Below are 12,872 nucleotides of genomic sequence, written 5' to 3' on the forward strand. Positions count from 1 at the left end.
GCTGGGGCCTATGTGCCTGGCCACCAAGTCACACTGAGCTTCCCTCCCCTTGGCCACGGCCCACGCGGTGGATGCGAACATTTCTCTTTGACCGTCATAACCTTCCACAGTGTGGCTCCAACCTTACTTCCCACCCCTTTCCTACAAAAGTTTCATTTATTCAAGAACACATCTATCCATTTAAGAAAGGAGGTGTTTTGGCTAACTAAACACTAGGAGACAAAGCTCCAATTTATTAAAGTAACTATTGTAGGTCAACTATCTTATATACATTATTTCACTTACTCTTCATAACAATCCCATTTTTTAGATGAAAGAAACTCGGCCACAGAGAGATTTTTAAAAATATAAAGGAGTGTGCCCACGGTCAGCCTGCTAGTAAGGGAAGAATGTCCAAGTCTCAATCTCAGACTCTTTCAACCTCGCCGAGGCGAGAGCCACCTTCCCAAGTCTCGGATACGGTAAAACGCAACGTTTCCCAAGCGGCAGGCCTCGCAGCTTGACAAAGCGTGGCTTAACTGGGCTGCATTTCATGTAACGCAGACACTCGGGGAGCAACAACGGCTCTCACTGGCGACGTAAAGGTGCTCTGGGAGCCTGCGCCGCCCGGGCCCCCCATGGACACCGGTCACTATTGTGAGGAGGACGGGCCTGGTCCTCGGCGCCGCCCGCCAGGACCCCACCCCACGCTCGCTTCCTTCCTCAGGCGTCCTGAACGAGCAGTGCTTCCTCCAGGCGCTGGCACCGCCCTGGCTTACAAAGGTGCTCGCATCTCCCGTCCTGGGAAAACAGACCCTGATCCCTAACCCTCTCCCCTCCTGAGCTGCACCCTGTTCCTAGGCTTCCCTTCACCTCGAACTTTCTTATGAAACCTCCACGTTCTCTGTCTGTCGATGTCTTTACCCCGCCAATTCCTCCACCCACTGCAGCAACCGGCTGTCCCCAGGTGCCTGCTGAAAGTGCTGTCTCCAAGCCACCGGGTCGCCAACCTCATGACCTGCCCCCAGGGTGCCAAGGTGCCAACCTCCTGCTCTGTGGACCCCCACTCTTCCCTCATCTCCTCGTCCGCCTGCTCCCACCACTCCTTTTCCTCATCACACCAATCCCATTGCGGGGGTCTGGCCTGGGCGCCCCCCCTCCGGGGACTTAGCTCTCAGCAGGGCAGCACCCTCCCAAGGCCCCTCTCCCAAGCTCTCGCCCCGCGTTCCCGGGACCTGCGCTCCTGCCCACTCCTCACTGTGGGAACAGAAGCTCCCCCGGGCGTGTGCTCACACAGACGCCTCGTCCACCTCCGGACCCAGCCGGGCCTCCTGCTGCGGACCTGCGGCCTCTGCGAGCTGCAGGCCAGGCTCCCGGCCTCCAGGCCACAGCCTCCTTGCAGGCCAAGGCCTGTGGACTCTCCTCCGCAGGTCCCTGCTCCTGACCCCCTGGTGCCCTCAGGTCACAGCCCACCTGCCTTCCAGGCTGGGGTCCTGCTGCCGGTCCCTGCTCAGTCCTGCAGTGCCCCCGGACTAACCTTCCTGAAGCACAACTCCAACTGTTTAGAAAAACAACCCTTATTACATAACCAGAAGCGCCAGAGGCCTTTCTCTTCCTCTCTGCTGCTCTCTGGCCCTGCTGTCGGGTCGCTGTCCAGTCCCCCCACACGCCCCGGGTTCCAGCCACACCAGCTTGCCTGCCTCTTTGCCTGTGTTCACACTGTCCCCTCGGCTTAAGAGCCTTCTGCTCCCTGAATTACCAGATGGGCCCTGTAAGTCGCTGCGGGTGTCAGCTCCCCACAGTCCTTCTTCCCCAGACAGGGGCCTGAGGTCACTAGACCAGGTTGCTGGCATGAATTCAGACTGGCCGGCCATTCTGTGCCTCAGTTTCCCCACCTATAAAATTAGTGCCAATAACCCGCCTACTGTTGCTGTGAGGCTGAAATGAGATACTACATCTAAAGCTCCTGCAACAGGACCTGCCAAATAGTGAGTAATCAATAAATAGCAACAGCTGGCCTGGCCAGCATGGCTGAGTGGGTGAGCGTTGACCTATGAACCAGGAGGTCACGGGTCAATTCCCGGTCAGGGCACATGCCCGGGTTGCAGGCTGGATCCCCAGTGGGGGGCGTGCAGGAGGCAGCTGACCAATGATTCTCTCTCATCATTGACATTTCTATCTCTCTCTCCCTCGCTCTTCCTCTCTGAAATCAATAAAAATATATTTTTAAAAATAAATAAATATCAACAACTTAACTGTCCCCGAAACAATCCAGACTCCAGCCCCATGGCACTCTGCCCTTGTCCCCCCATCACTCGTTTTTGCTTTTTTTTTTAACCCTATAGAGCAGTTACGTGTATGGCTCCTCCGTCTCTTTGGAGTAGGAACCTCATCTTCCACATCTCTCCCCAGCACTATTCCAACAAACAGGAGGCAATCCACAAAGGCTTTGTTGAACCGAATAAAATTGAATAACATGTATTTAGAGTGAGATCAAAAACTGTTTACTCGACCAGGAAAAGGCCCCACTTCTGAGCGACCCGTGGCCATGAACCTGGCCCCAACAGGATATGGACGGAGTCCCATGGCTTTAGTAACGTCTCATGGAATGAGCAGAGAAAACAAAGTCGAATTTTCTGGAATGAGGCGCACACATGGAATCCAGCTATACAGGAAGCCGCCCTGGCAGGCCCTCGTCGGGATTTGAAGAACTCTTCCCAAAATCCCTGACAGAACTCAGCATCAAAGGCCACTTTCCCTTCCCAGGTGGAGGCACCAGCCGGACTGAGTCACGGCGCACCCCGCCCACGGCGTCCACGGGAAAACCAGCTGGGAATCACCAGGGAAGGAGTCTGCAAATGCCGCAGAGCCCAAGGCGGCCCCCAAAAAGGAGCTGAAGGACAGCAAGAGCTGCTTCAGTCTTTGGGAATGGTGCCCCAGGGACACCAGCAATTTGTTCCCAAACAATCTCCGGCTTGGAAGAAGGTGGAGAAGAGTGACGAGTATGTCCAGGCACAGCCATGAGGCCCTGGCTGCCCCCGGAAAGGGTTACTCCAACTCTGCCCATCCTTCCAGGCCCCGCCCAGCAACAGCCCCCTCCTCTGGGATCCTTCGGCCCCTCAGGGGGCACCATCCATCTGGCTCTGGGACAGATGCTATTTTTAGGTGACTTTTCCTATTTGCTCAGTCACTAACCCAGTCTTTTATGTGCCCCTTGAGTGAAGGGAAGACTCATACTTCACTTCCCCCTCCCCCAAGGCAAAGCCAATGATTCAGCTCCATCCAGTAAGTTTGGAACAATTCTGGGCAAAATTGAGGGAGCAAGGTCACAGACAACTCACCCCCACACTCAGCTGACGTCCAGCAGGAGACTCAGACAGCCTGTCATCTCTCTCCCGTGTGACATGGGCTCTTAGAGGTGTGAGAAGGGGCCGTGCCCAGGTCCAAGAGCAGAGAAGAGACTGGGAAAGGCTTCCTAAAGAAGGAAGATTCAAGATGACTTCAACATGGGCCATCACAGTTGTGATGGGTTGAGTTGGTTGGTGGGTTGTTGAGTCAGGGGGCTGGTTGATCAGATAGAAGATTGGTTGGATGATTAGTTGGTTAAATGAATATATGAATAAAAATGAATGAGTGAATGAATGAATGCCAACAAGTGAACTTGAAGATAAAGTTTGGATTGTTCCAGTTCTATTAAAGATGATCAGTTTAACTTTCATGACACTGTCCCAAACAGATCAACATCAATTTCTCTTTCAGTCTCCTCATTATAGACATTACATTCTGTCATTTGCTCAATATTTATGGACAGGTTCAGAGATATAGCGGAGGGGTGGCGGGAGGAGGGGGGGAGAAAAGAAGTCCCACTCGGAAGCAAACATGAGTTACCAAATCGTTGTGCTGTAGTGAGAGTTATCCATGATACTGTAAGAAGCAGAAGAGAAGCTATCAGACTCTGTGACCAGACCAGGATTAGGGTGAGACTTACATGGTGCCTAGGGTGCAAAATTTAAGGAGACACTCACTCTCAGGTTCATGCAGGTGCCTACACCATGGCTGAACCACCTTGAGAGTGAGTGCCTCCTTAAATTTTGCACCCTGGATGCCCCACGTACTTCATCTCATCCTGGCCCTGTTGCTGACCACTACAGGGCCTCTCGGGGTTCTGGTACCCAAGGTCTGCTGGAAGCTCCTGCCAGAACAGCAGATAAGCATCTTGGAGAGAAAAAAGCGCCCAAGAAGAATCTCCACACACCTCCCCTGCTCTCCAACACTCATCTCCCCAAACTACCCTCAGTCTTAATAGCCTGCTTCCACCCAGAGCAGCTGCTGTCCCTGGAGCATCACCCTGGCCTGCGAGCCATGGAGTTGCACTAGGCAGAGGAGGGTCTCGGAGCTCCCACCCTGATGCGGAGGCTGACCAATGAGATCACTCATCCTTCCAAGGGAAGGTGTGGACACTGTCACTTCGTTAGCCACACTTTCCTGATCTCAGAGGAAATCTGAGTCATGGGACGTCTCTTTCCCCTGCCAGAAGCATTGGATCAAAGCCTTGGGAACCCTGGAACTGAAGGGACCCAGTAGACATCAGCAAAGCACAGGGCAGGGCATTGATCCCATTCCTGGGGCCTCTGAGGGCCCGTAATGCGCGCTTGACCCGTTTCTCAGGTTTCATCTCCTGCATGGGCTGGGAGAGGCCAGCCTTTGGAAGGAGAGAGACTGGTGCTCCTCTGTGGATGGGCACATGCAGGGGAGATGTGGGTAAGAGGTGGGTAGGAGACCAGCTGCGCACAGGGCCCCAATGGCAGATGGGGGGTGCCCACCACAGAAAAGAGGTCCCTGGAGTTGGTCATGGAGGAGGCTGGCCCCGCCCAGGAGCCCCGGGCAGGCCACTATCCACACGGGCTTCCGGCACACAGGAAAGCAACCGTGTGCTGTGTTTGTTTCAAGAGTCAGCTCATTGGAAGCCCCAGAGTCTGACATAAAGCCCACACACCATGCAGAGACCAATTACAATGGAAATTCCACCCATCACTGGTCCCCCGCAGTGCAGCTGTCGTGAGAAGGGATGCTTGGCTCTGGGGAACAGTCAATGAACCGCAGATGCCACATCCTCTGCCAGGCTCGGGCAAGCCCAGAGGGCACTGCTCATTGTCCTCAGGACGCAGCCAGGCGTGTGCCCTCGTCTCTGCTCCCATCTCTGCTCCCATGTGGAAGCCAGGAGCGGCCGAGGGCCCCTGAGGGATGGGCGTCACTGATCGCTCTCCCACGAGAGCGAGAGCATCTTCCTTGGAAGGGGCCTGGTGAGTGTCTTCGGAGTGAAATCGAGCAGCAAGGCCATCAGGCTCTGGGTCCTAAAGATTGGTGACAACCTGCTGCCACCTGCTGTCCATTAACTGTAAAACCCGAAAATCTGATAACCTCAGAGTCATAAGTAAGTCCCTGAACCAGACCACTGGCTCCAACAGAGGCAGGGACACGATGCGCTGGGGCCCTGGCTGCGTCCAGGCTGCAGAGACCCACGAACGGCGCAGGTTATCACAGCCACTCCTCACTCATGTCACTGGTTCGTCACGAAGTCTCTGCGCCAAACACGGCCTCTGCAAGGCCTGGGCCTCCTGCCCGGTCAACAGCTCCCCCTTAACTGCTCCCCAGTCTCCCATCCTCTGTGAGGGCCACAATTTAGCACCCAAGAACAGAGAGCCGCACGCGGGCCCAGGGCCTCAGGCAGGGAGTGGTCTCGTCCATCCCCAGTGCTGGATCTGGGGACCAAGAAGAGTGTCCAGAGACGCCTCCTGCCCAACAGCTACAGCAGGACAGGGCCCTGTCCGAAGCCGATGGCAGTTCACCCAGCACTTCTGCAGTGAGTGCTCCGGGGTCGTGATGAGGGCCGTTTGAGGGCCTGTCCCCTCGCCTGTCACCTCCACATGTGGCCTGCCTCACCAGGCATCCCATGCACCAGAGTGATGTCACAAATAGGCTTCGCGGCTGGTCTATCTATATCATGGCCCTGGGAGCTGGGTGAGTGCAGAGGACACGGGTGCCCCGACCAGATGCCCGACTAGGCACACCCATCCCAGCTGCCGTCCGTGTTGGTGCTAACAGCTCACGGCACCCTTCTCCAGAGAACTGCCCTTCACCAAACTCACCCAGGAAGTGCCACACTGCCCGCTCCACCCCAGCATGGACAACCCATAGCCAATGACTGACAGAAAAAAAAAAAAAAAACTTAAAAGGTGGGACCAGCTCTGGGTCAATTCCCACTCTTATCTCCCTGTGGGATCAGACGGAGACCCCACAGCCTTCCTGAGACCTGCCTGCCCTGCTCCCCTCACTGAGAGCATGTCCCCCATAGATTACATGCGCCCGACCCTCCGTCTCAGGCTTGGCTTTAGGGCCCGGGTTCCCAACCCTCAGCTGCAGCACATCACCGCAGGGCTTGTTAAACACCTGCGGGGCTTCCCGCCAAAGTCCCGATTCGGGTCACACAGTCACACAGGTCGTGTTTCTCCCCGGTTCCCAGGGGATGCAGATGCTGCCCGTCCAGGGATCACAGTTTAAGAACCACCGCTCTCAGGAACCTGCCCTAAGACGGAATTCACTCAATAAGTAAGGTAAAAGGGTGGAGGTGGCAGCTTAACCATGCAGCAGCCAGCCCGCCTCCAGCTCACACCTGCAGCTGGGCACGGCGATCACCAGGCCTCCAGCCACAGCCCCTCGTGCTCCGGAGACTCCAGGCTCCTGAACCCTGATCACCACTGCACACCTATGGGAACTCAGAGCCCACAGTTGGGGGGACTCCCAAGGCACGAGGTACATGCTCATCCTTCACAGAAGATGAACCTCAGAGGTCAAGAAGAGGTGTGATTCTTGGCTCACAGAGGGGAGGTTTGGTCTGGACACGCCCAAGGGCACGTCTAGAATGGAGGGTGGAGAGTGTCAGAGACGGAGAAGCCCCTGTTGAGCACCCACCAACCCCTCCTCTTAGGACAGGAGCACAGAGGCCCAGAGAGGGCCGAGATCTGACCAAGGCAGAACTCAACCTGCGATCACAGGAGAAGTACGTGCTTGACTTCAAGGCCAGCCCAGGAGTTGCTTTTATTGTCACCAGAGAATAGCTGCGAGCAGTCCTATTAATTTGGGCTCTAGTAATAGTCCTCTTCCCAGCTTCAGGACAACCCAGAGGTCAGAAGAGAATTGTCCTGTCACGACTGAGCAACAGGGCCTGGAATGAGAACCACGGAGAGCTCGCTGCTCACATCTGTGGCCCCAGGCACATGGCCCCTGACCCACGGCCACAGGGAGGCCAGTGAGCAAAGAAACACTGCTGCCTGATAGAAGTCTCATGGCCCAGAGGGATCTGGATTGTGGCCCAGTGACCATGGCCTTAACTTGCTTCTCCCACAGTCTTCCACTTTCAGGGAACAGCAACCCCCTTCTTGTGGTTGTTCAGCAAAAACACGGGGGTCATCCTTGCCTCCCGGTGTTCTCTAATATAGCACCTCAAACCCACAGGCAAATCCTGTTCACTGTGCTGCGTGTGTGTGTGTGTGTGTGTGTGTCTGTGCATGTGTGCCTGTGTGTGTATCTGTGTGTGTGCCTGTGTGTGTGTGTGTCTGTGTGCATCTATGTGAGTATGTCTGTGTGTATCTGTGTGAGTGTGTCTATGTGTGTCTGTGTGTGTATGTTATATACAATCCAGTCCATGTCCCACCACCTTCACTGCCATCGCCCTGATTCAGGCCACCATCAGCTCTCCTCTAGACTATTCAACCGCCTCCTGACCGGTCTCCCTGCCTCCACCCTCACCATCTGAAGTCCCTCTGCCCAGGGTCCTACGGAAATGGGACCACGAGTGGAACCAGGCGTGGCTCTGCTCAGCCTCCAGAGGCCCCAGAACCTCCCAGAGTAGAAGCCAGGCCTTTCAGAGCCCCAGGCCTCTCCCCGTCCTCCCTCTCCTCTCCCCAATCTCTCCTCTGAAAGAAGCAGGCCTGTGCATGGCTACCCTCTCTTTGCATGTGCTCCCAGGGATCAAAAGGCTGGTTCCATTTGCCCTCTGATCTCCTCTCAAGTGTCACCTTCTCAGAAAGGTTTTCCCTGACAACCTTTTTGTACAACAGCAGCCCCAAAGCCAAGGTGCCTCTCATTCTTCCTTGATTGATTCTCCCCCGTAGCACTCTGCTATGTTATGTATTTACTTGTGTGGCTATTGTTCTGGGCTGTCTCCCCACCGGAACTGTAAGCTCCAAGAGGGCAGGGACTTGGTCTGCTCCATTCACACAGATCCCCAGTGGCTAGGGCTGTGACTGGCACACAGTAGGCCATCCCAGATGGGGTGCTGGTAGACATGAACAACTGAATCTCAAAGAAGGGGAAGGCTGACTGGCAGCATCTGCCAATTTCCACAGTGTGAACATTCCTACCATGACCAATCTCAAGCTACCACCCTGATGTCGTTGAACACAGTCGGGAAGAGATGCTAACCATTAGCTCTCTGAGCTGGTACAGCCGTTCCAACCTGCCACAGCACTCACTGAAGAGTTGTGGAATAAATGAATGGAATAATGGTTATTTTTGTGAATTGACAGGGTCTTTTTGAGGACAAAACTCTAGAAACCCGGGGTCTGAAATCATGTTTCTCCAAAACCAAGGGAGTTGCTACTAAAGAACAGGACTGGATTAAAATTCCAAATATATGCTGTGTATAAGAGACAAGCTTTACATATCTATGGACTATAAAGAAATCTCAACAAATATCAAAGGATTGAAATCATACAGAGTAGATATGACCAAAGTGGAAATGTCAGATATCAACCAAAGAGATAACCAGAAAAATGCCCAAAATGTTTTGAATTGATCAATACATACCCAAATAACCCATGGGTCCAAAGAAGAAATCACAATGGAAATTAGAAAATATTTTAACTGAATTGTATTAACATGTAACTTATCAACACACAGGATACAGACAAAGCATTGTTACAAGGAAATTTGTACCCTTAAAAGATAGTACCAAAGAAGGCTGAGAATCAATTATTTAAGATCCATATCAATAAAATAGGAAATAATGGCAAGTTAAACTCCAAGAAAGCAGAAAGAAAGAAAGAAAGAAAGAATAATAGTTAAGAGTGGAAATCAATGGAACATAAAACAAATATACAAAACCGAAAGTTAACTCTTTGAAATAGTACACAATTGCTAAACTGCTAGTAAGATGAGTCAAAAAATAGGGAAAACCCAAATTACCAGTATCAGGGATGCAGACCATACAGACTTTAAGTGATAGTAAGAGGATATTATATTTACACATTTTTATACCAATACATTTAAAACAAGTGGTAAAGCTCCTTGGAAAAAAATACAACTTGCAAAATGGATACATGAAAAAATAAGACAATCTAAATTTAAATTTTTTCAATTAAATCCATAATTTAAACTCAATGCTCAGAAGGCTAGTAAATTCTCCTAAATATTTAAGGAAGAAATAACCAATCTCTCTTCAAGAGAATGGGAAAAAGAGGGATGACTTCTAGCTTATCCTAAACACCAGACTCTGACGAATGAATTGCCAGAAAGGCAATTAACCAAATTCTCCTTCATAAAACCCTACACAAAATATTAATAAATTGAACCCAACGATACATAAAAAGATCATATGTCATAGCCACGTGGGTTTATACCAGGAATGTAGGATGGTTTAACATTCAAAATCAACCACTGTAGGAATCAACCAGGTCTGCTGTGTAAGAATAAAAATAAGGTTTTATGTACATATATATATATATATATATATATATATATATATATATACATACACACACACACACACATATATATATATATATATATAATAACAGGCTAATATGCAAATGGTCATGATGCCCTCACGCCTTAACGACTGATCAGCAGGAGGCTGCGTGTGCAGCAGGCGCGGGTGGGCGTGGCTGCGTGCGCAGCCAGGCCGGGGGACATGAGGCTGCGTCCCCGACCCGGCCCGACTTAACAAGGAACTTCTATTATAGAGAAAGGGCAAATAGCAATATTAAAATATTTCCTCTAATTAATTCCCTTTAATGTGCATGAATTTCATAATTTCGTGCACCAGGCCACTATTATATATATATACTAGAGCCCCAGTGTGCGATATCGCTCGAGACCCAGACCCACTGCACCGGCGCGGACCCAGACTGACTCCCGCCGCGCGGGGCCGGGGGGGGGGGGGGGGGGGGGGGCGGGACACGGGACAGAGTCAAGTCCCCACTCACCCGCGCATGCCTTGCTGCGCACACATCCTCCTGGTGACCAGTCTTTGGTCGTTCCGTGTTACAGCATCACAGCCACAGGCCTTTTATTAGTGTGTGTGTGTGTGTGTGTGTGTGTGTGTGTGTGTGTATTTCAGAGAGAGAGAGAAAGATAGAAACATCAATGATGAGAATCATTGATTGGCTGCCTCCTGCATGCCTACCACTGGAGATTGAGCCCGCAACCTGGGCATGTGCCCTGACTGGGAATCAAACTGTGACCTTCTGGTTCATAGATTGATGCTCAACCACTGAGCCACGCTGGTCGGGCAAGAATGGGGTTTAAAGAATGGCCCCACAGGAGCCCTGTGGGAGCTGATCATCACCCTTGCTCAGCCTCCCAGAGGAAGCACCCCTATGCCACCCCAGCCTGAGCGTGTTGCTCGGGTGTGTGAGGTCTTCTGCTGAAACCTCCCTGACTGTGAGAAGTAAGAGAGGCCAGAGAGACCTCCCCACGGGTTCCCGTGTGCTCTCTGGGCTGTTGTCTCCCCAGCAGGGTGGCCACAATCACCTGCCCTACTTCACAGCCGCGCTTAGCGAGCCCGAGGAGCCACAGGGACTGGATGGTTCTCTAGGAGGAGGCATCACCGGGCACAGCAAGCTCACCTGAGGGGCAGGCACTGGTTCCCCTGCCTTTTAAACGCTCTTTCCAGCCTCTCCTGGGTCGTCCTGGCATTCCCTCCCGGCAAGGAGAACTTCAAGGGCGTCCTGTCGGCCTCCGGGCCACTGTCGGCGGCGGGGCTGTCCTCGGCAAGTCCTCTCCACCTGCCGCTGCCCTGAAGCAGCCCTGGGCTGGGCAAGCGGGGCGGGCTGCCGGCTGTGGGCCTGTGCTTCTCTGCGGGGGCCTCGCTGAGCTGGCCCAGGGGGCTCCTGGAGGTGGGGCGGGCGCTGGGAGCCAGGCCCTCCTGTGGGGCAGTGCAGGCCGGGGTGCGGGGGGGCAGCTCGGGGGCTCTCCGGCCCTCCTCCTCCTCCTGGGGCTGGGCCACGGCGCTCAGGGCCAGGGGCCGCCGCAGGGAGCGCTTGCGGAGGGAGTCCTGAAAGGGACAAGGACAAGCACAGTGAGGATCCCTGCAAGAGAAGTGGGGGTACCTGATCCCACTTCAAGCGTTTGCCTTGATGTTCCCTCCCCCAGGAAAGCCCATTCCACCCCCAAGTCCTCCTGTTAAAGTCCGCCTCCTCCTCTGTGAGGTTCCCAAAGGCTTCGCTTCCGCAATGCCTTCACTGCACCCGCCTGTGTGAGCCCCGAGAGAGGGCCGAGGGCGCAGCTTCAGCAGGTGAATGCGTGGCTCCAGGGTCGGGCCTGGGTTGTAGTTCCTGTGTCACCGCCCCCCAGCTGTGTGCCCTGAGGCAAGCCACTGAACTTCTCTGCCCCTCACTTCCCTCCCCTGTAAGGCAACCTGTCCATAGCCACTACCTGTGATTTCTAAATCCCCAAACAAAAACTTCTTGTGGAATCCTGTAACAAATTCTTTCTAACTGCTTTGAGGTTGCTTAGTCTTTTTTTGAGAGTTGAGTTGCAGACATGGTAATGTTTGTGTTCTGCCAACACCACCTACCACATAACGGCAGGCGTTACGCTATGTGGTTTATGCACTGCATTTCTTTTCTGGAAAACGAGTTCTAAATTCCAGAACATACCTGGCCCAAGTTGTGGAGGAGGGACTGGGGACCTGGAGTGCCTGTCTCCCCCAGGATGGCGTGAGGGCTGCAGGAGAGCCCGTGGAAGGCACCAGCACAACGCCAGACCCGGCACAGCGGTTCGCAAACACCGGCTCCTGTGTGCAGCCTCGCCGTCGGCCTTCCCCGCTCCTGCCAGGATACCAGGAGTGGCAGAGGCCACTCTTCCTCCACCTCGGTGTCCACACAGCTCCGGCTCAGGGACCCATACCTAGCAGGCCCCGATTTCCATCATTTTTGAAATGAAGGCATTCCAAAGGAGTCCGCTGGTATGTCCTTCCTTACTGCCCATGATTAACTGACGAAATGGTTCAGCCACGTTACCAACCTCGGGGACAAAAATATACCTGCAGGGCTTTCCATGGCCCTCTCAGCACTTCCAAAAATGACCCTGAGCCAAACGGGAAAGGCTGGGCTTGAATAAGAGGAGCTAATTCTGTCGTGTTCTCACCTAGCGGAAATTACTAGATACCTCCTCCAAACGCCCAGGGCATCCCCTGCCACAGGGCACGGAAAACGTGAGTCACCATTTCCACCGAGACCCAAACTCTGGCCAAGGGAGGGAACCCAGCCTCTCCTCATCCTCGTCAGAGCGGAGCCGGCCTGGTCACTGTGAAAAGGGATGACATACCCAGCAAGACTTGCTCTTTTCTCTTGGGCAACCCAGAAGGATGGCCCAGGATCTCAATGGCCCACAAAACACCTTCCAGAAAACTTGAGGAGATTCTACAACAACCCATCCTTCAATGCCCTCCACAGGACTCAGCTGCCCCAGGGCAAAAGCACACAGAACGACCGCTGAAAGGACAAGTTCGCGCAGCCTCTTGGTGGTAAAGCAGATCCGTCGTCACCTCATCCCTGCCAGGAGGGGGTCTCAATGGCACAGGGAGGATCAGACGGCCATGAACAGCAGGG

General features: G+C 53.5%; 1 protein-coding gene across 2 annotated transcripts in view; it reads right to left on the minus strand.

The window, feature by feature from the left end:
* Positions 1-12,872, minus strand: part of MINDY4 (MINDY lysine 48 deubiquitinase 4) — a 93,585-nt gene that overhangs the window by 67,970 nt on the left and 12,743 nt on the right. For both annotated transcript variants that reach the window (XM_079786151.1, XM_079786152.1), the window contains exon 5: positions 10,887-11,314. In XM_079786151.1, the coding sequence (XP_079642277.1) occupies positions 10,887-11,314 (428 nt within the window). The remainder of the gene's footprint in view (positions 1-10,886; positions 11,315-12,872) is intronic.

Source organism: Cnephaeus nilssonii (assembly GCF_951640355.1).
Source record: "Cnephaeus nilssonii genome assembly, chromosome: 12".
In the NCBI taxonomy this organism is placed as follows: Eukaryota; Metazoa; Chordata; class Mammalia; order Chiroptera; family Vespertilionidae; genus Cnephaeus; species Cnephaeus nilssonii.